Source organism: Oncorhynchus mykiss, chromosome 18, assembly GCF_057628025.1.
Source record: "Oncorhynchus mykiss isolate SJ-2025 chromosome 18, ASM5762802v1, whole genome shotgun sequence".
Taxonomy (NCBI): Eukaryota; Metazoa; Chordata; class Actinopteri; order Salmoniformes; family Salmonidae; genus Oncorhynchus; species Oncorhynchus mykiss.
Genome location: NC_143039.1, coordinates 27,242,516 through 27,269,729, shown reverse-complemented (window position 1 = coordinate 27,269,729; position 27,214 = coordinate 27,242,516). Strand labels below are relative to the sequence as shown.

At 43.1% G+C, this 27,214-nt stretch overlaps 2 protein-coding genes and 4 non-coding genes across 23 annotated transcripts in view; all 6 read right to left on the bottom strand.

The window, feature by feature from the left end:
* Positions 1-801, bottom strand: part of LOC110495767 (mitogen-activated protein kinase kinase kinase kinase 4) — a 51,265-nt gene extending 50,464 nt beyond the window's left edge. For all 18 annotated transcript variants that reach the window (XM_090208033.1, XM_090208035.1, XM_090208040.1 and 15 more), the window contains exon 1: positions 101-801. In XM_090208033.1, the coding sequence (XP_090064159.1) occupies positions 101-157 (57 nt within the window). In that variant the 5' untranslated portion in view covers positions 158-801. The remainder of the gene's footprint in view (positions 1-100) is intronic.
* Positions 802-2,573: 1,772 nt separating this feature from the next.
* On the bottom strand, positions 2,574-10,188 carry LOC110497087 (LON peptidase N-terminal domain and RING finger protein 2-like). Its single transcript, XM_090206789.1, has 10 exons — positions 9,185-10,188; positions 7,713-7,831; positions 7,462-7,599; positions 7,006-7,330; positions 6,711-6,828; positions 6,505-6,619; positions 6,267-6,388; positions 5,965-6,123; positions 3,979-4,291; positions 2,574-3,714 (listed from the first exon to the last, which is right to left on the bottom strand). Exons 1-10 carry the CDS (start codon positions 9,882-9,884, stop codon positions 3,514-3,516), a joined length of 2,310 nt encoding a protein of 769 aa, XP_090062915.1. The 5' UTR covers positions 9,885-10,188; the 3' UTR covers positions 2,574-3,513.
* A 7,905-nt stretch (positions 10,189-18,093) lies between these two features.
* On the bottom strand, positions 18,094-18,166 carry trnak-cuu (transfer RNA lysine (anticodon CUU)). The gene has a single exon. It is a non-coding gene; the product is annotated as a tRNA-Lys (tRNA).
* Positions 18,167-22,723: 4,557 nt separating this feature from the next.
* On the bottom strand, positions 22,724-22,796 carry trnam-cau (transfer RNA methionine (anticodon CAU)). The gene has a single exon. It is a non-coding gene; the product is annotated as a tRNA-Met (tRNA).
* Positions 22,797-24,900: 2,104 nt separating this feature from the next.
* trnak-uuu (transfer RNA lysine (anticodon UUU)) lies at positions 24,901-24,973 on the bottom strand. Its single transcript has one exon. It is a non-coding gene; the product is annotated as a tRNA-Lys (tRNA).
* Positions 24,974-26,029: 1,056 nt separating this feature from the next.
* trnak-uuu (transfer RNA lysine (anticodon UUU)) lies at positions 26,030-26,102 on the bottom strand. Its single transcript has one exon. It is a non-coding gene; the product is annotated as a tRNA-Lys (tRNA).
* Positions 26,103-27,214: the final 1,112 nt, after the last annotated feature.

Genomic DNA, 27,214 nt, shown 5'->3' with positions numbered 1-27,214 from the left:
GCATTGTTTTATAAAACGTTAACTCGCTGTAGTTGAATAGATTAAATCTGGGGGTAGCCTCATCTTTAAATAAAAGACACTGCCCTTGTCCACCACTCACCCGCAATGAAGCCAGGTCTATTTCGACCAGACTTTTAGCCGGAGAGTCGTTCGCCATCTTTTAAATATAAACCGATCCTTCCTTCGCGTTGTGGAATCTTTGATGTGGTATCATTTGCGGCGCATCTTTGTAGAAAAATAACCCCTCGAGTATTCCTCTTTGTGGTCCGCTACTGTTGTCGAGGACACTAGGCTACTCCATGTAGAGGTGGCAGCTCGGCCCTTCGCTCGCTCAACTCCCAGTTCTGCTCCTCCTCGCTCCCTGGCTAGTGAGAACCGCACAAACACAGGAAGCCGGTCGGGAATCAGAGGGGCAGGGCCTTGATGCAAGAACCGGGGAGTGGGTGATTAATCAGTAAAGAAATAGAGATACAAAGCTATTTCTATTCTTCTCTGCCTCATCTAGGCCCTAAAAAAACAAAACGAATTTTTCATGTAAAGAACGAAGGATGTCTGTACAGAATAGGTGCGAGAGAAAAGGCGAGGCAGGCCTCTATCGCACAGAATCATGGACATGCGCACGTGAGCCATCGGTGTCAATATTCGTAATCATGGGTGTGGCAAGGGAACGATCGAACGAGCCTGAGCCGAGCGTGAACTGAAAAGTCATTATTTGCTATGTATGTGCTACCGCATTAGGCTACCCTCATTGAGAGGCGTTCATACATTGTCGTTTGAGCTCCATGTGCTGTCCCCCATGATAAATAATTGTCTATATTTAGTTATTAGGAAAGGTACACACTGCTCACTGTGTACTATTAGGGGAGTCTCGACCCCTCATCCTAAAGCAGTAACCCAGGGTGATATTTCCCCTACCTGCTTCCTTTTCTCACTTCCCTTTTCGTTATTACTGATATGTATACAGCTGATCCTGTCTCAGTCAATGGACATCTGGTCAAAGACCCCCTGATATTAGCCTCATATTCAGACACCTTTCTATGGTTGCCCCGTGCTTCATAACATCAGTGTGGTGGTAACTCACACATGGAACCTGTTCTTTCCTACTATAGATCATGTACAAAATGGCAAGCAACAGCGTTTCTTGTGACGGAGCCGTCCTTATCCCATGCACATCAAGGGGTTAAAAAAAAAAGAATAACTGGACAGATAAAAATGGTCAGAATTCAATAAATATTTATTAGGCTATAAAACAGATGGTTCAAAGAGACCATGCCAAAAAGATCTGCAGATCATTATTTTCCCACTGTTCAAATAGACCCCCTTTCAAGACACAAACCGTGGCCTGACTTTTGAGGGTGACATTGATGGTAAACGTATAACTATATCGAATGGTTTGAATAATACACGTTTTGGGCCTAATGAACACACAAGTAGCAAAATCATACATTTATGTATAAGTTAAGATTCATTGAATGCAATTTTCACATTTGTGTTACCAAAAATGTAGTGACGAGCAATTTCTGCAAATGTGTCTGGCACACAGGAGGTTGGTGGCACCTTTACTGGGGAGGACGGGCTGATGGTAATGGATGGAACGGAATCGGTGGAATGGTATCAAATACATCAAACATGGTTTGCAGCCATTCCATTCGCGCCGATCCAGCCATTATTAGGAGCCGTCCTCCTCTCAGCAGCCTCCACTGGTCTGGGAGAATGATGGCGTGTGTGTTTATCAAGAGGGTTTGGAAATGAATCAATTCGGGAGAATCCAGATCCTTCCAACATGGTGATGACGGAGCACGAAGGTGACTCATTGTCTACAAATATGACATGTCGTCTTCGGTTCTGACTTCTAAGTAACCCAAATTACTCACCTGGCTGCTTCTCCAAGATCTGACTGTGTGGGTGAGATATGCCATGTCACAGAAGCTTTTAATGTGGTGACCACACAGTACACCAGTCCTTACAATTTGGAATATGGAATATGTTGTGCCTTTGCCCAGGCCTCTTGACAACCTCTGTTTGTGGGGGGGGGGGGAAAGAGACCCACTGTGTGATTTTGGAATAGACTCATGTAGATAACTATGAAGGCGAGTGTCTATGCATGCCTCACAACAGCACATTGGGAAAAAACACCAATTGGCCTCATTGTTACTGTAAAAAACAAAAATGTTACTGTACAGCACATCAAACTCATTCCGCGGAGTGCCTGAAGCGTTTCGCTCCACCCTTGTACTTGATTGATGAATTAAGGTCACTAATTAGCAAGGAGCTCCCCTCACCTGGTTGGGTAGGTCTTAATTGAAATAAAAAAAATTAAAAAATGCAATCACTTGGCCCTCTGTGGAATGAGTTCGACACCCCTGCTGTACAGCATCCAGTGATGAACATTCCCTTAAGGGACTTCAACCTGGGACCAGTCTGTCTAGATCAGAACACAGCAGTGTTGCTGGGAAAACACACCATGGAGAGGCTGAAAACATTGGTTCCGATGTGCAATTGAGCAAGCTGAAAATCATTGGTTAATTAATCAAGATGGTTGACGAGCTATGAAGCCACTTATAAAGACATGATTTAGGCTTACTATATTTAATCAAGCTTTGATTCATTTAACTAAACTAGGCTGTTGAATGACAGGAGTGTTGTCCTACTGTCCATTGTCTTTGTGACAGAGAGGAAAGGGGTGGATCTGTCCTCCGCAAAAAACACCTGTTCAAATGTAGGGTTGTCTGCACTGATCGTCTTTGCTCACACTTACTGCCACCCTGTGGATGTTTGGTGCTACTACAATGTCTGTGCTGCTATTTTTCACTTGCTTGCATCAAGCGCTCCCTCCTGACATGATTACCAACATACAGTAGAACATATTGTTCCAGTAAGTGATGGTGTGCATTCTATTCATTATGTCCCATAGAAAAACGCTACATTTCTGTACATGAAAATTGGCTTCACATGACAAATAGTAGAAAAAAAACATATTGCAAAAATAAATTAAGGCCTCATTTGTACAAAGGCCAACAATAAAATAAGAACAAAATAAACGAATGTACCACACATGACAAATCTGGACTTAATGAAATTGACCCAAAGATATGTGCGCAAACCTGACACACATTTATGTGTTTTGGTTGGGTAGGGCTAGTCCATCGATCCTTTTTGTAAGACTCAAGTACAACCCATTCCTGAGATCATGAACAACACTGCTGAATCATTCCCACTGTTGAAACTCTTTATCTGAGGCTAGAGCTTCAGAGGAAAATGGAGTATCCTCTCCCTTCTTCTCCAGGGCCCAGTTTTCCAAAGATTACCTATCCGGATGTCATCTATCAGATAGGATTAAATGCATAGAAATATAATGAATAGAACAGAAAAATAACCGACTTCAACGGGGACTCCCGTTCTATTCATTATATTTCTATGCATTTAATCAGAGCCGATAGGTAACTTTTGACAATCTGGATTTCTCCTAACTGGGCCCAGATTATTCTAAACTGATCACCTCTCGGGGGGCCACTACAGTGATGATGATGATGCCGCTGCTGAAGATGGTCGCCGCGGTGGAGGGTGTTTGCGTGTGACGAGGCTGAGCACGCGGCGGGTAGTGCTGAGGCGCTCTCGGAGGGTGGTCATGGCCAGGATGCTTAGCTGGGCTCTCTTCTCCAGGGGCAGTACAGCCAGCAGCCACCAACACCATGCAGGACCACTGGCACCCCCCTGAGAACCCAGAGGCAGAGTGTGGTCGGGTTAGTGAAGACAGGACACAGAGAATTATTCCATATCACAACCAAAAAGTGTCTATGGCCAAGATTGCACAGTTTAATCAGCTTTCATAAAGGTGAATTCTTAGAGGAACCGATATGGGTATTTAGATTTAGCTGGGTGGCTCTATAGGGTCAAAGTTTCTCCTGACCAGGCAACGAAACCAGGGAAACCTCAGAACCCGAGTTCTACTGTCCGTATCGGCTGACTTTATCTTACCTGAATGTCAGGGTCTTTTTCAGGCAGCTGTCCAAAGTGGCTGACGATCTGGTTCTTCATGTTGTCTTTGAGGGAGGTGAACCAGGTGCTGGCCTGCTCGTACACACAGTCATGCAGCTTCTGCAGCTCCGCCAGCTCCTCTCCCTCCACCTTCTGGTCCTCCAGGTGCTCTATCTTGGCTGTGTTGTAGCCGTCGCGGTGGCCGTGGCTCAGCACTCTGAAGCGGGACACTCCGACCGTGTCGACCACCGAGCGCCCGTCTGGTTGGAACTTCACGTCTTTCACCTCCAACATGCAGCCGTAGTCTGCGAAGCTGTGGCCAGGGAAACGCAGGGTATACACATGTAGGATCTTATTGTGAGCCATTTTGCTACAGCAGAACAATTATTCTGCAGCAACTGGAAATGTGAATTATTATGTGGATTGTAATTCATGGACATTTCTGTAGGGGTTGATAAGCTTTTTCATTGGGGCAAATCAAGTCGAATTTAAGCTTTATAAACCTTTTGAAAACTCAAAATGCACTACAAGTTTGCATTTCCTGCTGTGCAGGGAAATTCTCGGCAGCAAAAAAGAGAGTAATCAAATTAAGATCCAACATCTGCATTAGCCATTTGCTCACATGAATCTGTTGGGGTGAAAGTGTGAGGGATAGGCTAGTGTAGTGGAGGTAGTTCACAGAGCTACACCTGTGAGGGTGAGTAACTATGATGAAAACCTGTTAGCACTCAGATAAAATGTCTAGGGTAGGTTTTAGTTCAGTGGGCTAACATGGTCTTGAATTGAGTCGCAAATACAGGTTTTCTACCCTTTTGGTGTCAAAGTGTTTTGATGGCTGTGTGGGCACAGGTTAAACTAGTGTCAAAGTGTTTTGATGGCTGTGTGGGCACAGGTTAAACTAGTGTCAAGGTGTTTTGATGGCTGTGTGGGCACAGGTTAAACTAGTGTCAAGGTGTTTTGATGGCTGTGTGGGCACAGGTTAAACTAGTGTCAAGGTGTTTTGATGGCTGTGTGGGCACAGGTTAAACTAGTGTCAAGGTGTTTTGATGGCTGTGTGGGCACAGGTTAAACTAGTGTCAAAGTGTTTTGATGGCTGTGTGGGCACAGGTTAAACTAGTGTCAAAGTGTTTTGATGGCTGTGTGGGCACAGGTTAAACTAGTGTCAAGGTATTTTGATGGCTGTGTGGGCACAGGTTAAACTAGTGTCAAAGTGTTTTGATGGCTGTGTGGGCACAGGTTAAACTAGTGTCAATGTGTTTTGATGGCCGTGTGGGCACAGGTTAAACTAGTGTCAAAGTGTTTTGATGGCTGTGTGGGCACAGGTTAAACTAGTGTCAAAGTGTTTTGATGGCTGTGTGGGCACAGGTTAAACTAGTGTCAAGGTGTTTTGATGGCTGTGTGGGCACAGGTTAAACTAGTGTCAAGGTGTTTTGATGGCTGTGTGGGCACAGGTTAAACTAGTGTCAAGGTGTTTTGATGGCTGTGTGGGCACAGGTTAAACTAGTGTCAAGGTGTTTTGATGGCTGTGTGGGCACAGGTTAAACTAGTGTCAAGGTGTTTTGATGGCTGTGTGGGCACAGGTTAAACTAGTGTCAAGGTGTTTTGATGGCTGTGTGGGCACAGGTTAAACTAGTGTCAAAGTGTTTTGATGGCTGTGTGGGCACAGGTTAAACTAGTGTCAAGGTGTTTTGATGGCTGTGTGGGCACAGGTTAAACTAGTGTCAAGGTGTTTTGATGGCTGTGTGGGCACAGGTTAAACTAGTGTCAATGTGTTTTGATGGCTGTGTGGGCACAGGTTAAACTAGTGTCAAGGTGTTTTGATGGCTGTGTGGGCACAGGTTAAACTAGTGTCAAGGTGTTTTGATGGCTGTGTGGGCACAGGTTAAACTAGTGTCAAGGTGTTTTGATGGCTGTGTGGGCACAGGTTAAACTAGTGTCAAAGTGTTTTGATGGCTGCATGGGCACAGGTGTAAAACCTCCACTCACCCTTTGATGTCGTCAGCGATGCACATTCCAAACTGCTTGGTTCCCGTCTCCATAGAGCGTCGGATCATCAGCCTATAACACGGCTCGAAGACTTGCAGGGGACAGGGAATTGTGGGAAATGCCATGGTGCAGATGAAGATGGGAACTTCCTGGGCCAAGCTGCAGAGAGAATAAAATGTGGGTTAAACCACTAAATATGATATTCTGCCCAAATAATATTGTATCATAGGATTCTAAAACATTGTCAGACATTATGTTTTGAGAAGGGATTAGGGGCTGAAATGTAATGAGGCCTGACTCACTTTGAGAGCTCTGCCATTTCTTCCTGGTACACCTTGCTCCTCTCAGCCAGCTCCTCAGACAGGTAGCGCTGCAGCACCTCCTCCATCAGCAGGGTCTTATGGTACCCTCTAGTGGCCAGGTACTGCAATTACAACATATTCAATCAGATAACAAGGGGAATTTGGGTCATTTTGTCTTTCAGTAATTGATATTAATTTCCAATAGTAGTGAAGGCAGGTCTGTGTGGTGGCTATTTACCTCTGTAATGTTCTCTTTACACAGGGGGCAGTTGGGGTTGTGGTCCAGACAGCGCTCAAGACACTTCATGCAGAAGGTGTGTCCACAGGGGGTGGTGACTGGCTCGTAGAACAGCCTGGAGAAAACGCATGGGGGGGAAGGTTTTAATAACTACGTAGGGAAAACTGGACCTACAGACAGGGTGTGTGTGTGTGTGTTTGACTTACCTCATACAAACAGAGCAGTCCATGTCAGAGCTATCCAGGAGCTGAGGGGGCACCTCTCTCCTCTCACTGCAACAAGCAGCAGGCACCTGGGATGAGCTTGACTCATCGGAACACAAGACTCAAAACAAATACATTTACATTATATTATTGCTGAGGTTTCTATATGTTTATAATGATTGCATTCACGCAACACTAAGATACTTTGCAATATTTTTGTTCACTAGTATTACTTTGAAAAAAATTGGCTTTTTGGCAAAAATAAATAATTGCCTATTGGAATGGAGGGGTTGGGTACCTTTTCTGGGCAGCTTGTTGGGGGGTGCAGAGCCTATGGGTTCGTCTGAGAACTTCCTCTTTAGGCCAGGGGGGAGAGGTAAGGCAGCCACAACAGAAGCCAGGGTCTTGGAAACCTCAGATGAGGACTTGGTCTCTGCTCCAGTGTCAGACAAACTGTCTCTACGGCCAGTAGGGGTATGGCTCCATCTACGAGGGGTGGAATGGAGGGAGTCGAGGAGATGGGAGGCTGGTTTGAGGTGGGAGGCGGGGCCTGTTGGGTGGAGGCGAAGTGATGACGTGGGGAGACCGTCTGTCTTGAACGTGGAGAACATCTCACTCAGCATCTACAGGGGGGAAAGAGACATAAGACAGTGACTAGCAGTCACCGCAGTCAATCGGGCACACGAGTGGTTGCGTAACTGGTTAGGGGAACTAACTAATTCAATTGAATACAACTTCAATGCTATAGAAACACAGTGGAGTCGCTTAACTTTTGCGTTTCCAGCTTGACTGAGGTCCAGTCTGGCTTCAGAGCCAGACAGTAGAGGTATTCTTGCAGAGCCTCTTCATTATAACCGGCTTTGTTCAGAGCCAGGGCCTTCACGTAGTGAGCCTGAGAACACAAACACACAAAACCCCACGTACCACAGCGTCTTTCAGGTTCATTTACACAAAACAATTTGGGTAAATGTGTTAATGTCAGGAAACAGTTGCGTGTTTTCGTACCTTGGGAGAGAGGGGCGTCAGTCGACACATGGCGTCTCCATCCTGTAGGGCCTGTCTGAAGTTGTTCATCGCCATATGCAGCTCTGCCCGTCGGGCCAGCAGCCCACACATAAAGGGGGCTGTGCAGAGAGAACATGAAACAAACATTAGTTAATAGTCAGATTCAGTTTAAGTTATTCACATATCTCCAGCACCCTCCATTGCTCGTGTTCATTGTGTCAACGTCTTAAAACCAGGACTGTACCAGGCTGTGTGGGTTTGAAGACCGTTAATTGTGAGTTTGTCGTTGATATGTCATTACTTAACAGCTATAACTGTATTCATAACACTTTTACAACCCCCCTGAGAGGGTAATGAGGGTAATGGGGTTAATGTGTTACAAGCTGTATGTCGGGCAGAATATTATTTCAGAAGATCCAGGTCATATGGAACTAGTTCTGGACTAGGTCATGAGTTGAAGCTGTTCCACCATTCCTGCCCTCAGAATGTGGCATACCTCTATCCTATTACCTTGTGGGCTGAGGCCTACGTTACTGTTGGGTAGAGATTAGAGAAAGGAGTGTCACTTCTCAACGCCCTGTCATTAAATGTTTTGTGTGTGTCAAGACAAAAATGTCTGCCTGTGTCTAACACCACAATGCATTTGTCTATGCAACGCCTGACTTATTTGGAAACCATAGCTACCTATGCAGGAAATAAAAAAAGGTAGAAGCTTCCTTTCTGCCTACTCTGATCCCTAGACTAGAGTTCCCTCAAACTCCACAGGCATTTCTCTACAAACCAGGTCAGTCCAAATCATGAATCTTCTGGCTGTGCTATTATGGCAAAAGTGCATGACTTTACTTACACAACTCATGCCTTAGCTGAGCTTGTCATCATGGTGTGATGATGCCAATATATCCCAACCTCTATCTGGTATAGTTTGTGTTATGAACGTGGCACAGGTGTTAACTTAACCAATAACCAACCACTGGTTGATTCCCTCACCCAATCACTACACTGGTGGCAGTGATGGGATAATCCCTGCAGACCAGGGCTGTTCGCCTTCCATCAGTGATGTCAATAACATGGCTTTGACCTTACGGGTTGACATAACCTATTACAAACCTATGCACGTCACAGAAGTGGGTTACGGGCTTTTATTTCAATGTGCACAGAAAGATCATGCAAAAAGAATGATGATGTAATGTTATAGGGACAATCTTCAGTTGCTACATTCATTTTTGGACTTAAAATGTATGTTATGTACCCATTGATTCTTAAAGAATATAACTAAAATGGCTGATGAGCTTAGTTCAATAGCAGAACCCAAAATGCAAGCTTATTTTACTGCAATGTTAGTTATGTCTTATGAATTTGAGTGATTTACATTTCTCCAGCCCCATCCCTCAGCTTTTTATTAAAACAGTGTGGCTGAATACGCGTTTGTCTCAACTGCGGATATCCCCTTTAAAATACGTTTTTAATTTTACCTTTTTCAAGAGCGTAGTTGTATTTTTCAAGTGCGTTGATAAAGCCCTGTTCGTTCCGCATTCTATCCCCTTCAAGCCAGCATCGTCTTGCTTCACTCTCTGCACAAAACCATTTACTCAACAGCCCACTGAGTACTACATTCACTTTAAATCCGATTGGCTTTAATTCTCTATTTGTTTTGTTCAGTTTGTAACGACAGAATTCACATTCTTTGACACCGTCATCCTCAATGCATGGTTTGCAGAATGTATGGCCGCATTCCAAAGTTGTTGGCTCGATTAACAAGCCCTTGCAAAGCCGACATGAGAACAGGTCCAACGAATGCTCATCCTCGGAAACCCCATTGGAGTCTGTGCATTCTTTTAGGCATTCTTTTACGCGCAAAGTGTGCGCAATACAGTCAACGAGAGACCCTAGTTCGTTTGGTCGTAACCTGTCCAAGTTGGCGGCGGTGCAGTATGAATCCAGAGCCTCCGCTATCCGCCCTGCACGGCTGAGAGCATCCGCATTCAGAAGGCAGAGGCTCCGGTCCGGGTGTCGGAGGTCCGCCAGCTGGGAGCCGTATATCTCAGCAAGAAGGTTGAAGTCCCCAGCACGGAAGGCTTCCCGTGCAACTGCCAGCATTTCTGGACTCAAGCCCGCAGCAGCAGTATTGTCGTGGATAAAATAATCCAAGTGGTTTTCCAAACGAACATCCATATCAGTGAAGTCTATAACATCTATGTAAAACAAATGTGTGCATTCAAATAAAATAAATGGATTGGTGAATAGAGACAGACCGAGAATTGACTTCGTCCAAAATCACTGGTTGCTTTTTATGAAACCTGCTACACTGAAAGTTTGTATAACCTCCTGAATTAAATTACGCGCGATTGGAGAGCCATTCTAAATGCATTTTGGGCTTCAAATTAATCAACGCAAAATAAATCAATAAAATAACACCCATAAATTGCAAAGGTAGACGGTCACCGTTAACCTAATTGTACTGTGAACTAGGTGAATGCGCTGCGTTTGGTAATGGCACGTGACTTCAAGGGAGCGACCCCATTGGTGTGTTATGGTTCTTTTTTGTGTTATGTGGTTCGTTTTATAATGGACAGGAGGTTGTGTAAGTGAACATTTCTGATGAATGGAAAAGGTCCGTTTCTTGGAGATTATGACATGGATACATCTAACTAGGATACAGTTCCTTGTTTCTAGAGTCGAGCTGTATAATGCAAAGGGTCTATATTTGTTCGAAGTAGCTTACAAAGCCTTGATCAAGATGATTTAAAAAAATTGTAGGCCATTTTTTTTTTACATAGACGAGAAATAGTGGGTCACTGAAAGTTTATAGACTAAACATATTGTTATTTATTTATCAGACGTCATTATTCATGAAAAAAATACCCTTTGCTATTGATAGGCTAATGACAGTTACTGCGTTTGCCAAAGCTTTAACTCAAATCTAATTGTATTGTTCACATGGACATATTTAGCAAATGCTATTGCGGGTGCAGCGAAATGCTTGTGTTCCTAGCTCCAACAGTGCAGTAGTATCTATCAATTCACAACAATACACACAAATCTAAAATTAAAATAATGTAATTAAGAAATACATCGATTTTAGGACGAGCAATGTTGGAGTGGCATTGACTAAAATACAGTAGAATACAGTATATACATATGAAATAAGTAAAACAGTATGTATACATTATTCAAGTGACTAGTGTTCCATTATTAAAGTGACCAGTGAGTCCATGTTAATATACATAGGGCAGCAGCCTCTAAGGTGCAGAGTTGAGTAACCGGGTGGTAGACGGATAGATAAAGGGGAACACCAATGTCTACATATTGGAGGCTGTTATGTTATTTATTATTTTCATTAAACTTATATTCATACAAGTTATTCTCTAAAAATAGATCTATTTAAGATAAGGATTACTTTATTGGTCCATTAACGATCTGAGCACCTGAGATTTTTGTGTTGCATATACCATTCTCCCCGGAAGTCAAACACATACTTTTTTTGCACTAAATCTTACACTGACTATGCGCACACACACTAGACTCTACCCACACAACACGTGTACGTACACTGACATCCCAACATACACACATCACGCGCAGACATGCATACTGACGCCCCACACACCCATTGACACTCACCACATACGCTGCTGCTACTGTCTATTATCTATCCGGTTGCCTAGTCACTTTACCCCTACCTATATGTACATAGCTATCTCGATTACCTTGTACCCCTACATATCGACTCAGTACTGGTACTCCTTGTATATAACCATGATACTTTTACTTGTTGTTATTCACTGTGTATTTATTCCTCATGTCACTATTTCTATACATAGGTATGTTTTTACCTTTATCTTAACTCTGCATTGCTGGAAAAGGACCCGTAAGTAAGCATTTCACTGTTAGTCTACAGTTGTTTAAGAAGCATGTGACAAATACAATTTTATTTGACATACAGTATGTACATACATACATACATACATACATACATACATACATACATACATACATACATACATACATACATATGTACACACAGGTAACTGCCAAAATAAAGGAAATACTTGAGTAAATGAGGGACACAAAGTATATTTAAAGCAGGTGCTTCCACACAGGTGTGGTTTCTGTGTATACACAGTTACAGTTGAAGTCAGAAGTTTACATACACCTTAGCCAAATACATTTAAACTCAGTTTTTCACAATTCCTGACATTTAATCCTAGATAAAAATTCCCTGTCTTAGGTCAGTTAGGATCACCACTTTATTTTAAGAATGTGAAATGTCAGAATAATAGTAGATCATTATTTATTTCAGCTTTTATTTATTTCATCATGTTCCCAGTGGGTAAGAAATTTACATACACTCAATTAGTATTTGGTAGCATTGCCTTTAAATTGTTTAACTTGGGTCAAATGTTTTGGGTGGCCTTCCACAAGCTTCCCACAATAAGTTGGGTGAATTTTGGCCCATTCCTCCTGACAGAGCTGGTGTAACTGAGTCAGGTTTGTAGGCCACCTTGTTCGCACACATTTTTTTAGTTCTGCCCACACATTTTCTATAGGATTGAGGTCAGGGCTTTGTGATGGCCACTCCAATACCTTCACTTTGTTGTCCTAAAGCCATTTTGCCACAACTTTGGAAGTATGCTTGGGGTCATTGTCCATTTGGAAGACTCATTTGCGAACAAGCTTTCACTTCCTGACTGATGTCTTGAGATGTTGCTACAATATATCCAACATTTTTCCTCCCTTATGATGCAATCTATTTTGTGAAGTGCACCAGTCCCTCCTGCAGCAAAGCACCCCCACAACATGCTGCCACCCCCGTGCTTCACGGTTGGGATGGTGTTCTTCGGCTTGCAAGCCTCCCCCTTTTTCCTCCAAACATAACAATGGTCATTATGGCCAAACAGTTCTATTTTTGTTTCTCCAAAAAGTACAATCTTTGTCCCCATGTGCAGTTGCAAAACCGTAGTCTGGCTTTTTTATGGCGGTTTTGGAGCGGTGGCTTCTTCCTTGTCGAGTGGCCTTTCAGGTTATAGGACTCGTTTTACTGTGGATATAGATACATTTGTACCGGTTTCCTCCAGCATCTTCAAAAGGTCCTTTGCTGTTGTTGTGGGATTGATTTGCACATTTCACACTAAAGTATGTTCATCTCTAGGAGACAAAACACGTCTCCTTCCTGAGCGGTATGACGGCTGCGTGGTCCCATGGTGTTTATACATGCGTACTATTGTTTGTACAGATGAACGTGGTACCGTAAGGCACTTGGAAATTGCTCACAAGGATGAACCAGACTTGTGGAGGGCCACACTTTTTTTCCTGAGGTCTTTGGCTTAAGTCGTTTGATTTTCCCATGATGTTAAGCAAAGAGGCACTGAGTTTGAAGGTAGGCCTTGAAATACATCCACAGGTACACCTCCAATGACTCAAATGATGTAAAGTAGCCTATCAGAAGCTTCTAAAGCCATGACATCATTTTCTGGAATTTTCCAAGCGGTTTAAAGGCACAGTCAACTTAGTGTATGTAAACTTCTGTGTGATACAGTGAATTATAAGTGAAATAATATACCTGGAAACAATTGTTGGAAAAATTACTTGTGTCATGCACAAAGTAGATGTCCTAACTGACTTGCCAAACCTATAGTTTGTTAACAAGAAATTTGTGGAGTGGTTGAAAAACGAGTTTTAATGATTCCAACCTAAGTGTATTTAAACTTCCGACTTCAACTGTATCTGTATACACACACAGAGTAGTTGGGGTCAGACGCAGGGACAACCACAGTACAGTGCCCCTGGAGCAGTTTGGGGTACGGGGTGGGTAAAGTGCCTTGCTCAATGGCACAACGGCGGTAGGCATTTCAATCTATTTCGCAAGAGAGACCTGTTCAAGATGGCATTGGTCTGAAATGTTACAAAAAGAGCCATGTTATAAAAAGTAGCTCCAGTTCAGAGGGCCCACCCTTTCATATTTTGCCTAAACTTGCCCAGTGTCAGCACTTGGGTGCACCTCAATTGTCTAAACAAATTGACGTTCCCCAAATTCTTTGAAGCTGGCACTACCTCTAGATTTCATATGGCCCCTTAGATATGGGAAATATCTATTGTTCGATACGATGCCTGTAATATTCAATATATATTCAGTTCTGTTATATGACCTTTCTTAAACGTGCTAACTGGGTGACCGTCAAATCTACAATGCTTAAAAGACACCATAACGTTGTCATAGAACAGTATTTCATGTCACCTGCCTGCCAAACAGTGTCACATGCTTAGGGCACACCAAAAAAATGGGCAATCTCACTTCATCAGAGCAGAGGCAGGGAGTGGGGGAAGGGAGGAAGTGGTTACAAGAAAGCACTGAATATAACAATGTGTTTATTGGACTATTAATAGCAGTTAGAAGTGAACACTCACACAGTGGTCCATCAGCATTTAATGTTCCCATTCAGTTGAACAGCAGGCTGGGGCAGCTTGTTTTACCATGGCAACGCTGTTGGTCTTCAGTACTACAGTCTTGGGACGAAACGCAACTTAAATCTACAGTAGGTTAGGCTTTGAAATCTGATATCTGAACAATGAGCAACAAGGTGTCTGCTCTTTGTTGCGTCTACTCCCCTTTCATTGCACGATTTAATTGGGCCATATGATATTACTGATCCATAGTTTTACGTTAGAATGCGGGACAATTGCATCTTGACGGACGGGCGCCATGTAGGAATGACGCTACGAGACAAGAAATCCCTGATCTGAAAGAGAACAAAGACAAGTTTTACATTAATCCTTATTACCATTTATTGGTGACTTATCTGTCAAACATAGGATAAAAGGTCAACAGGAGGAGGTCAATCGGAAGCTGTCATTTCTCGTCATGAACAGTGTCTAGTTAGGATGATCAAAATTCATCATCCTCATCCTCATTAGCGTGTATTGAACCACACTCAGCCAAACAAAGAAATACAACACAGAATGCCCACCCAAATCACACCCTGACCAAACCAAATAGAGACATAAAAAGGCTCTCTAAGGTCAGGGCGTGACAACATTGTAGAATAATAGTGAAGACATCAAAACTATGAAATAACACATACGAAATCCTGTAGTAACCAAAAAAAGTGTTAAACAAATCAAAATATATTTTATATTTGAGATTCTTCAAAGTAGTCACCCTTTGCCTTGATGACAGCTTTGCACACTCTTGGCATTCTCTCAACTAGCTTCATGAGGAATGCTTTCCCAACAGCCTTGAAGGAGTTCCCAGAATCTCAAAAATAAAATATATTTTGATTTGTTTAACACTTTTTTGGTTACTACATGATTCCATGCATGCACCCCTGAGGGGCCCCAGTGTTGAGGATCAAGGTGGCAGATGTTTTGTTGCCTACCCTTACCATCTGGGGGCCGCCAGTCAGGAAGTCCAGGATCCAGTTGCAGAGGGAGGTGTTAAGTCCCAGTGTCCTTAGCTTAGTGATGAGCTTTGAGGGCTGAGCTGAGCTTTAGCATAATGTACAGCATTCTCACATACGTAGGTGTTCCTTTTGTCCATGTGGGAAAGGGCAATGTGGAGTGCGATTGAGATTGCATCATCTGTGGATCTGTTGGGGCGGTATGCGAATTGGAGTGGGTCTAGGGTTTCCGGCATGATGGTGATTATGTGAACCTTGACCAGCCTTTCAAAGCACTTCATGGCTAACCGACGTGAGTGCTACGGGGCAGTAATCATTGAGGCAGTTAACCTTCGCTTTCTTGAGCACAGGGACTATGGTGGTCTGCTTGAAACATGTAGGTATTACAGACTCGGTCAGGGACATGTTGAAAATGTCAGCGAAGACACCTGCCAGTTGGTCAGCGCATGCTTTGAGTACACGTCTTGGTAATTCGTCTGGCCCCGCAGCTTTGTGAATGTTGACCTGTTTAAAGGTCTTGCTCACATCGGCTATGGAGAGCGTGATCACACAGTCGTCCGGGAACAGGTGGTGCTCTCATGCATGCTTCAGTGTTGCTTGCCTCGAAGCAAGTATAAAAGGCATTTAGCTCATCTGGTAGGCTCACGTCACTGGGAAGCTCGCGGCTGGGTTTCCCTTTGTAGTCCGTAATATTTGTCAAGCCCTGCCACATTCGACGAGCATCAGAGCCGGTGTAGTAGGATTCAATCTTAGTTCTGTATTGACGCTTTGCCTGTTTGATGGTTCGTCTGAGGGCATTACGGGATTTGTTATAAGCGGCCGGATTAGGGTCCCGCTCCTTGAAAGCGTCAGCTCTAGCCTTTAGCTCGGTGCGGATGTTGCCTGTAATCCATGGCTTCTGGTTGGGAAATGTACGTACGGTCACTGTGGGGATGAGGTTGTTGATGCACTTATTGATGAAGCCAGTGACTGAGATGGTTTACTCCTCAATGCCAATTCTTTAAATTTATTTGACCTTTATTTAACTTGAATCCCTGAACATATTTCAGTCTGTGCTAGCAAAACAGTCCTGTAGCTTAGCATCCGCATCATCTGACCACTTCGGTATTGCACGAGTCACGGGTACTTCCTGCTTTAGTTTTTGCTTATAAGCAGGAATCAGGAGAATAGATTTATGGTCAGATTTGCCAAATGGAGGGCGAGTTTTGTATTAGTCTCTGTGTGTGGAGTAAATGTGTTCTAGAGTTTTTCCCCCTTTGGTTGCACATGACATACTGGTAGAAATTAGGTAAAACAGATTTAAATTTGCCTGCATTAGAGTCCCCGGCCACTAGTAGCGCCACTTATGGCCTTATATAGCTCGTTGAGTGCAGTCTTAGTGCCAGCATAGGTTTGTGGTGGTAAATAGACAGCTAAGAATAATGTAGATAGTAGATAGTGTGGCCTACAGCTTATCATGAGGTATTCTACCGCAGGCGACCAATACTTCGAGACTTCTTCGGGACTTCTTTAATATTAGACACCAGCGGTTATTAACAAATAGACACACACCTCCGCCCCTCGTCTTACAAGCCGTAGCTGCTCTGTCCTGCCACAGTGCACGGTGAAGCCAGCCAGCTCTATATTATCCATGTCATCGTTCTGCCACGTCTAGGTGAAACATAAGATATTACAGTTTTTAATGTCAAGTTGGTAGGATAGTCTTAATCGTATATCGTCCAGTTCGTTTTCCAATGATTGCACGTTGGCCAATAATACGGAGGGTAGTGGTGGTTTACCTACTCGTCAGCGAATTCTTACAAGGCACGCCGCCCTCCTCCCCCCTTTTCGCCATCTTTTCTTCACGCTGATGACGGGGGTTTGGGCCTTGTCTTTACAAAGCAGCATATCCTTCGCGTCAGGCTCATTAAAGAAAAAATCTTCGTCCAGGTCGAGGTGAGTAATCTATGTTCTTATATCCAGAAGGTACTTGACCTATCCACTGATCTACTTGAGAACCACTGATCTACCCTATGGGTTAGTGCTATTCGGGATCCTTGGGACGTCCATACCCTAAACCCTTACCTAACCTTAACCATTTAAAATGGGGTAGGGATGTGCCAAGGCTTCTGGATTGCAAGGACATATTTATTAGGGGGCAAAAATTTACTTCGTCCCTGGGTGGGCTCGAACCACCAACCTTTAGATTAACAGTCTAACGCGCTAGCCGATTGCGCCACAGAGACAGTTCCACCATGTTTATGTGACCATTATTAAGAATGTCACAGTCTCCGTGTCAGACCAACTCATCTGTGTACTCTGTCAGACTCGGGGTGCTTTTCAATGCTAAGTGGCTTCCTTTGCTACACATGCACTGCTCTGAGAAGACCTGCACCAGTAACAATCTTTTCAGAGCCTCTGCTTTTCCCTTTTCAGTGCCTTGCTCCAGCACGGCAGCACCCACAGTAGGCTGAGCTAATGAGTGATTAGTGTCAACATCCTGAGACTACCTGAAATACAAATCACCCCTTACCGTTGCTCTCTAAACTCTAAAAAAGATCCGACAGACACCCAAATTCAGTCATGCAGATTTGTAGGACGTTTTATTTTTAGTAGTTTCACCGTCTCTGTGGCGCAATCGGCTAGCGCGTTAGACTGTTAATCTAAAGGTTGGTGGTTCGAGCCCACCCAGGGACGATATATTTTAATTTTCTCCTTGAACCTCTGTCTGGTTCCTCAAATATTATGAAAAAAGCAGTGACAACATGCTGGAGATTCATCAATGCTTTTGCAAACCTCTTTCCATAAACACATATACCAGTACTTTACTGCCACGACAGAATTAGTGCTGTTGCCTATATCATAACCTCAGCACCCAGAACAGAATGCCAGGAGACTAACATCTGCCATAACTACTGTGAAAAGTACTCTCAATCATACTTTCATTTTAGTAAAATACACAAATTCCAAGTTCACTTCCTCTGCTGCTGTCCTTACAAAAAGACTTGCGCCCAACGTGGGGCTCGAACCCACGACCCTGAGATTAAGAGTCTCATGCTCTACCGACTGAGCTAGCCGGGCACTGAAGACCACTGCATTCCTCAGAGGTTAAAACAATTTCCCACATCAGCAACTCCTACTTCAATAATAAATGAAGAGTATGGGTGGAGTCTGGTCAGAAAGACGAGCGAACTAGGGGCCTGTTGCACAAAACTAGGATAAGGGATTAAGCCAGGATATCTTGGTGATCCTGGCTCAATTGATCCGTAATCCGGTTGCACTAAAGATGGATAGGGGGCAGGAGGATATGTTATGGTATAAATTACCATGGAGATTTATTCTGTGGAGCTAGCCTGCTCCAGACCAGGCTAAATTCCAGGATCTATTTAATCTCATCCCTAATGTCAGTCAGCAGTCACCACAAATGGAAACCAATAGTTATTTCACTGCTCACTATACATTGTTATCACATATAACTAGACCCACTGTTATTTAAACGTTTGTGATCATTAATTTCAATGATTTTGGATAAAAAATGATTTTTAGATGATGTTGCTATCATTAGATAATTTACAGTTTCCCATAGACTATAAGGCTATATATAAAATGCTAGAATATTAGGGCCACAGAGGGGAAAAAAACACAAGTCATAATATTGTAACCAGTTGTTTTAAAGGAGGACAGTTGTTAAAATGACAGATGTGGGGCATTTCGTGAAATTGTACTTCAGTATGGTTTCATAAACAAAGACATGCTGATGTGCCAGAATATTAAGTATCACATTGTCATAAGTATCAAAACTGTAAAAACAATATGTAGCTTTTCTGCAGAAAGAACCAGCCTCATAAATTTATGACTTTATCCTTTTTCTTCAGTGTGGCCCTAGTACTCTGTCATATAAACAAATACACATTCCATATGAATATAAAAACACAATGTGTAACATTATGTTCCTTTATTGAATAAGGACAAAACAAAGCAGGTAAACCATCAGCTCCTTTCAAAACTGAAGTCACAGTGACTCTACAAGATGGAAAGCACAGAATCTAAGCATATTATACAAAATGATACATATACAGACCTTTGAATGTGTATAACACACCCTGCATGTCTGCACACTAAAATAAATGCAGGACAAATCCATACACATCAACTGAACAGACAAATGAATGGATGCAGTAGCCTCCCTGCAGCCTTGTATTACACACAGTATACCGCACAAACATCATAAGAGGCCAAATTCGTCAAAAAACGAACCCAAAAAAACCCAAATTCCTCTGCCACCGCAGGACATATTTAACCAAAATTGAAAGCACACATACTAACTAAAATAATTCAACACATATTGGTCCCTCAGCAGCCGACCACTGTCGTCATCAGGGAAGATTGCCGGATTGTCCCAGTCCATGGCTGGTGGCACTCTGGGGGCCCTCTCCTTCCTCAGGCAGGCCACATTGTGGAGGACAGCACAAGCCACAGTAATATCACATGCCCTAACAGGGCTGACCCTTAATTTGTGAAGGCAGTGAAAGCGTGCCTTCAGGAGGCCAAAGGTCATTTCAACTCTGGCCCTGGTCCTGGCATGGGCATGGTTGTAGGCCTGCTGTGCTTCCTGGGGGTCTGTGAAAGGTGTCAGGAGAAAAGGCTGGCAGCCATACCCCCTGTCTCCCAGCAACACACCAGAGAATTCACCTGTCAACACAAAATCTCATCATTACTACCTCATAAACACAGTGATATTCTTGACACAGCCATGATGGTTATAAATAGGGGTTGTGTGGCTTACCGTGTGATAGGCACTGATAGATTTCAGAGGCCCGAAAGATTCTGGAGTCATGGACTGAGCCAGGCCATTTTGCCACAACATTGCTGATCACACAGTCAGCATTGCAGACCATCTGAAATCATAAGATGAGGAATATTACACCAATCAATGCACATCACTGGCAATGCAGAGTGTTCGTCAATGGACAATATCAAAAAGTTATGTTCACCTGAACATTAATGCTGTGAAAGGATTTCCTATTCACAAAATCGGCCTCATGGGCACCTGAGGGGGCTTTTATCCTTATGTGTGTGCAGTCCACTGCACCAATGACATTGGGGAAACCTGTCACACAAAGTAATGAGTATCCTACTATGTGTTAACAGTTGTCCTGTAATTTGTAGATCCTCTTACCTGCAATCCTATAGAACTCCTCTTTGATGTCACAGAGTCTTCTGTGGCCAGGGAAGGAGATGAAGACATCTGCTAATGCTTTGATAGCCAGACACACACTCCTTATTGTGCGGCAAATTGTGGCCTTGTTCAGCTGTTCTGCATCCCCCACTGAGTACAGGAAGGCTCCACTAGCAAAAAAGCGCAAGGCCACACAAACCATTTGCTCCACACTCAGTGCATGGCTCCGTGCAGTGCGGTGCTTAATCCTGGGACCCAGTAGTCTGCATAGATACCTGATGCCATCTGCAGAAAACCTGTATCTTTCATATAGATGGTCATCAGGGAAGGCCAGTGGGTCCAACCGGTCCCTGAAGACCCTTTCTCACCTGAAGGCTCTCCTCAGCACAAGTGCTTCTTCATCCACCACATCTCGCACGAATGGGCATGCCATTGTCAGAGCAGAAAGGAACACACAATTTTGGGCCTTCATATAGGCTAGTGGCCACACCTGGTGCTGGGGGGGGTGGGCAAAAGAGGGCGATGCCTTATAACGATGACTTGGTTGTACTGATTGCTGGGAAAATAAAAAAAACCTTAGAAAGATGCCACCGTCCTGTGTGCTCACAATAAGAGCTCATATGTCATGGCTCACTTGACTTTACGAGAATATACCTAATTTTTATTTTGAGCTGTGTCATCTTCTTGGAGCTGGGGGAGGAAAGAAAAATAATGATTAATACATTTGTGTTACAGTTAGCATACAGTGTACATTGAAGGCATATCTCACCTCCCTCTCAAGTTTTTTTATTTCAAGGTCCAGTTTCCTAATTGTCCTCTTTTTTATTTCGAACTCCAGTGCAAGATTTTCCATCTTTTTCTTCTTGTACTGAATGTCTATGTCTGCCAGTTCTATTTGGCACCGGAGGTGGTTGCCATACAACTTTCTGATAGCTTGTGAGCTCTGTGAACACAATACAATTAGCGCAGCTGGAATTTGGCAGGATGTGGTGTCCTTTTATTAATACGCACTATGTTGCCAGGCTGGTTTTCCCACTGTATAGCATCTGGGTCCTGTAAAAGAAATTAGATTTTTTGATTTTGATGAGGACTCCTCACCATTGTAGAGTAAATAGTACTTTCACAGTCTTAACATGATACCTCATGCCTTCTGGAATCCAGAGAGATGGTCTCCTCCTCATCATCGTCTCCATCATGTGCTGTTGCTGCTGCACTGGGGCCTTCACCCTATCACATTTAATCGGATTCATATTGAAGCTAGTAGACAAGACATGCCAGGCCTACAGTATGCCTTTGATGGAGTACTCACTGGATCAGCATCGTCTGGTGCTTGTGCTGGTGGCTCTAACAGGAACACAGTGCTGCCAGACACTGCAAGGCAATAGGTAAACCAAAGTCAGACAGTCCAAATTGATTCAATATGAATGTGGTTGTATCCCATGTAGAGATGGAAGGACATACCTTGAATGAAGCGGGTGGCATCTTGGGAGGAACCTATGCTCGTCTCTTTCCCCCCAGGGATCCCCTCTAAGACGGGCCTGCCTTTATTTAGCTCCAAGGCCATGTCCTCTGCTGGGGTAAGGTCAGCCTTTGGTGACCCACCACCCGTGCCTTGTCTGTGGGTATTCTTTTTCACTGCTAAAACAGTACAGACAATGTGTGAGCAGGCACCTTCTGGGTACAATATATGCTTGTGCTTTGTTAAATATTAGTCAGGGACCATACCATTCTGCAGAATGTTCTTGTATTTGATTTTGACTTACGCATTCCGCCACGCTTTTCTCTTTGCTTTATCACTGTGGCGGTGTTGCCTTTCTTCTTAATTATATATTTTACCTCCTCGTATGCCTCCATGAGGATTTGTGCTTCCGACGGGGAAAAGTACGCGGCTCTAGTTGCCATGGTAAATCAGTTAATCTGTGATCTGTGGCGGGGTCTATTTGAGTGAGCCGTGAGCGCGCACCTATCCAGGATTGGTTTCACCTGGTTTAATGAATCCGTGTCTGCTCATCCTGGCTTGGTCTTTGTGCAACCAATTAAGCCTGGACGCACATGTTTTGGCTTCATTGAGCTCAGCTGAGTCATTTATCCCGGATGTCTTAATTCTACTTTTGTGCAACAGGCCCTAGTTCGGAAAAAAGACAGGACAACATAAATAGCAATCGCCACACGGGATCCCAGCACCTTAACTGGGGAGGACGGGCTCGTGGTAATGGCTGGAGCAGAATAGGTGAAATTGTATCAAATACACCAAACACATGATTTCCACGTGTTTGATGCCATCCTATTGTCCTGTTCCAACCATTATTATGAGTAGCCTCTACTGGATCCCAGTTTCAACTGCTCTACCACTGTCAAACACAGAGGCATACACAAAATGATGATTCTGCATAAACATTATTTATATTGTCAAATGTATAAAAACATATCTCAACTGTAAAATTACAAGAAAAGATGTCTGCCCCGTGTGAGGCTCGAACTCACGACCTTCAGATTATGAGACTGACGCGCTGCCTACTGCGCCAACGAGGCCTGAAGACCACATGTAAATAACATGATTTTTAAAGACAAAGACATCTGTTTGAATGATACATTTTAATAAGCTAACAAGGATGTTGCAACACCATAAACATAACACTGTACAGCCCTTCTAAAACAGATGTTCCATTCAAATTCAAGTAAAACTTGCAGTGGCCCCCAATGGCAGCAGAGAAGCACAGCAAGTGTGCACAATACAGGGCAGTGCCGTTTATATCTGGGTTGCATCCAGTTTATACTGACCAACATCGCACTGGATGAATATAAAAAAAAGTTAAAATGTTCGGCTGCGAGTGATGGGACAATTATTTTAATAATTCAATGGATGGTTGGTGTACAAAGGTGATAACTAAAGTGTCCATCCATTATTCTGAATTTTCAAATCTGACTTCTCTATGTGGCCTTCTATGGAATTTGTCTTTCTGGGCCGGACGTCACTTAAACTGCAGTACTGATGCAAAACTATAGGAGCAATGGAAAACTGGCTTTTGGGCACTAGAGTCCTCTATAATTCTCTATGGGATAGACAAAGGAGGGTCAATGCAATGAAAATAAATGGTGCAGTGGTGGGCCACAAAACATATGAACCGCATGGTTTACCATTTATACTGCCTTGAGTGAGAGTCGCTAATCCCGAACAGAGCATATCCTCGCTTTATCTCGCCAAGGCCAATCTGTCAATATGAACAGAGCATAGCCTCGCTTTATCTCGCCAAGGCCAATCTGTCAATATGAACAGAGCATAGCCTCGCCAAGGCCAATCTGTCAATATGAACAGAGCATAGCCTCGCTTTATCTCGCCAAGGCCAATCTGTCAATATGAACAGAGCATAGCCTCGCTTTATCTCGCCAAGGCCAATCTGTCAATATGAACAGAGCATAGCCTCGCCAAGGCCAATCTGTCAATATGAACAGAGCATAGCCTCGCTTTATCTCGCCAAGGCCAATCTGTCAATATGAACAGAGCATAGCCTCGCTTTATCTCGCCAAGGCCAATCTGTCAATATGAACAGAGCATAGCCTCGCCAAGGCCAATCTGTCAATATGAACAGAGCATAGCCTCGCTTTATCTCGCCAAGGCCAATCTGTCAATATGAACAGAGCATAGCCTCGCTTTATCTCGCCAAGGCCAATCTGTCAATATGAACAGAGCATAGCCTCGCCAAGGCCAATCTGTCAATATGAACAGAGCATAGCCTCGCTTTATCTCGCCAAGGCCAATCTGTCAATATGAACAGAGCATAGCCTCGCTTTATCTCGCCAAGGCCAATCTGTCAATATGAACAGAGCATAGCCTCGCTTTATCTCGCCAAGGCCAATCTGTCAATATGAACAGAGCATAGCCTCGCCAAGGCCAATCTGTCAATATGAACAGAGCATAGCCTCGCTTTATCTCGCCAAGGCCAATCTGTCAATATGAACAGAGCATAGCCTCGCTTTATCTTGCCAAGGCCAATCTGTGAACAGAAAAAGAGACATTAAAATACAGTCTGTAATAAACCAAAAACATCTCTGAAAATACAAGATTGTAAGCCTAAATAAATATATGCCTACATGTTTTACATACAATCAATGTCTATTTTCATGAGACTCATAATGAGCAACAGTTGGCCCATGCATGCTTTTTTTGGGCTGCAGGTGGACCCCTGAAACGAATTGGTGCAGAATTGCATTTTTTTTTTCTTGGACATAAATAAAATACTTGCCTACTATATTATTAGTGATGTATCAGTTTATATTCTGTGTGTGATACCAGATAGCTTAATAACAGCTTGTAGCTGAGCATAGGCTCCGATCCATAGGCCCAACACAAGGTTAGCCATTGGCCTACTACTTGCAAATCTGACAACCAACACCTTACATTTTTTTGGTAAAGTACGGCATGCATTTCAAATTTAAAGTATGCAACAAATGCGTGCGTACACTTTAGAGCCGCGGAAGAATTAGATCTTATTTTTGTCTTTCCACAAATATCTTTCGCAAGCTTACCTGTTCAACCGAAGTCACTTCTCTGAAAATTATACGGCAAATCACTTGCGTAATTGAACTACCCATCATGAGAAGACACAAGATTCTAACACTGGAGAGAAAACGCTATCGCCCGAACAGGGACTTGAACCCTGGACCCTCAGATTAAAAGTCTGATGCTCTACCGACTGAGCTATCCGGGCTCTGTTTTACGCAAGGGAAACTGCCATCACAAATGATAAATGTTAGAAATGAAGACCTGTATTTGTCAGAAATTGTAACCAACCCAACCAAACACTGGAATTGACTGCTCCTACCCGACCTCAACCCAGTTGCAACATAATACTAGGAAGGTGTCTTTAATGCACTGTCTATATTTATATTCCGGTCTGACATTGCTCGTTCTTATTTTTTTTTATGAACTACATGTGTATTGTTTTTTTACTAAGTATAGCTGCACTGTAGTCATCTCTCCTCCTTCCAGGCTTTTTTCATCGTTTAATTTATATGGTGATCGCATCTAAACTTTCATTGTATTACCAGACTACCGGCAAAACAGTTCGTCTTTCAGGCATCAGAAATAGGAACTAGTTCTATTTTAGCCTGTGGCGTCGCAGACGCTAGTTGGCGTGAGCAATAATTGAATAACATGGATTTCTAAATTTATTTTGCGACGCTCGCGCACACGACGTGTCCGGTCTGGTCAGCGTGCAAGGTCTCTTGTAAAACCGAAAACTCCTGAAAAAAACTGACTGTGAGCCTAAATATAAATAGGCAAACATGCATGCACAAGCCAGCTGTGCTGTTTTTCCTCTGCATTCAAGACTGAGTCCTAGTCCTGGCCTGCAACTTTGTTAATTAATACATTTATTGGCTACTATATTATTAATAGCAGATCGCTTAATAACAGCTTAGCCGAGCATAGCCGACTGGATGCACTTCAAATTTAAAGTATGCAAAAATATGTAACAACAAATGCATACACTTTATAGCCGAGGACGAATTATATTTTGTTTTGTTCAGTCCACTCTTTTGCAAGCTTACATGTTCAACAGAGGTTCTCTGGAAATTGTACGCACGTGATTTGCGTAACTGAACCACATATTATGTATGAGTGGTTATACGATTCTAACACCCTGGAAAGAAAATGGTGTCGCCCAAACAGGTACTTTTGAAAATTGTACCACATGTGATTTGCGTAATTGAACAACCCATCATGAGGAGTCACAAGATTCTAGCACCCCTGGAGAGAAAACTATCGCCCGAACAGGGACTTGAACCCTGGACCCTCAGATTAAAAGTCTGATGCTCTACCGACTGAGCTATCCGGGCTCTTGTAGGATTAGTCGCCATTATATATAATAAACAACGTTATAAACTCTCAAAAATTATAGAGAACACAAAATAAATGTCCTTTAAAAGCGCTTTGACGAGCGGGACAGGAGTCAACGTTGACACTGATGTGTGGGACAGGACAGGAGTCATTGTTGAGTGGGAGTAGCCTGCTGTGGTATAGTCTTGACTGGTCAGTTGTTTTGTGGGGTACTTGTAATTAAGAGAAAGTTGTAGATTATAGATTAACCGGTAAACACTGTATCAATATCATACTTTTATTATGATTGCTAAATACTGTTCAATTTAAACACTTGCACCCCAAGCCCACCTTCCCCAAAACACTTGTAAATGTTGGACTATAAATGGTGCCTTCCTGTATTAGGGTGGTTTAGGGTTAAGGGTTAAACGCCCCGCTTCTGTAATTCTCAAACAAACCACTTTGTCTCCCTGGATGCCACTAGTCTTGCTCAACAAAAAAATGCCATCTGTCTCATCTCAACTTTCTATGTCACTCCAACAAAACGATTATGAGGTGTGTTTGGGGCAAAATGCCCCCAAGGCAATCGATGCAAGTCAGTGGTACCCAGCATTTACTAAATCATTTCTAAATCATCTATAAATAACTTCTTTGAGTTACACAATCAATTCTGAGATACTTTAGGATTACTTGGACAGGATGGGGGAAATAAAAAGATGGGTCGTACATCAAAACCTCATAAAATAGATATCCATCCAATTAGGGACAGACTTTCATGTGAATATTCTAAAATCCGCATAAAAACAATATGCGCATTTTCCCACCGAGATGTGTTTCCATCAAATTGACTTGTTGCTGATTAAAGGTTCTGCGTGATGATATAGTGCACATAAAATACCTTTGCAGTTAAATTGCCATGTACCAAATAGAAAATACAAGTTAAATGGGTGTCCATCGCATTTTCAACTCTACTAATGGTTTTGCCACCCTCTGGTATTGGCATATGCACTCTAGCCCAGGGTTTCCCTAACTCCGACCGAGGGCCTCTGTTGGTCAATTTCTTCAACAAATGATCAGGTCTATATAATTATCAAACATACATTAGTATGGAAAGGAAACACAGACTTGTTAA

Excerpts from the sequence above, each read along its gene's own strand:
- LOC110497087 (XM_090206789.1), bottom strand. The coding sequence starts at position 9,884 with ATGGATGTTCGTTTGGAAAACCACTTGGATTATTTTATCCACGACAAT. Across the intron at positions 7,331-7,461 it reads AAAAGTTAAGCGACTCCACT|ATGCTGAGTGAGATGTTCTC; the intron begins GTGTTTCTATAG and ends TCCCCCCTGTAG. Across the intron at positions 6,620-6,710 it reads GACTGCTCTGTTTGTATGAG|GCTGTTCTACGAGCCAGTCA; the intron begins GTAAGTCAAACA and ends CGTTTTCTCCAG.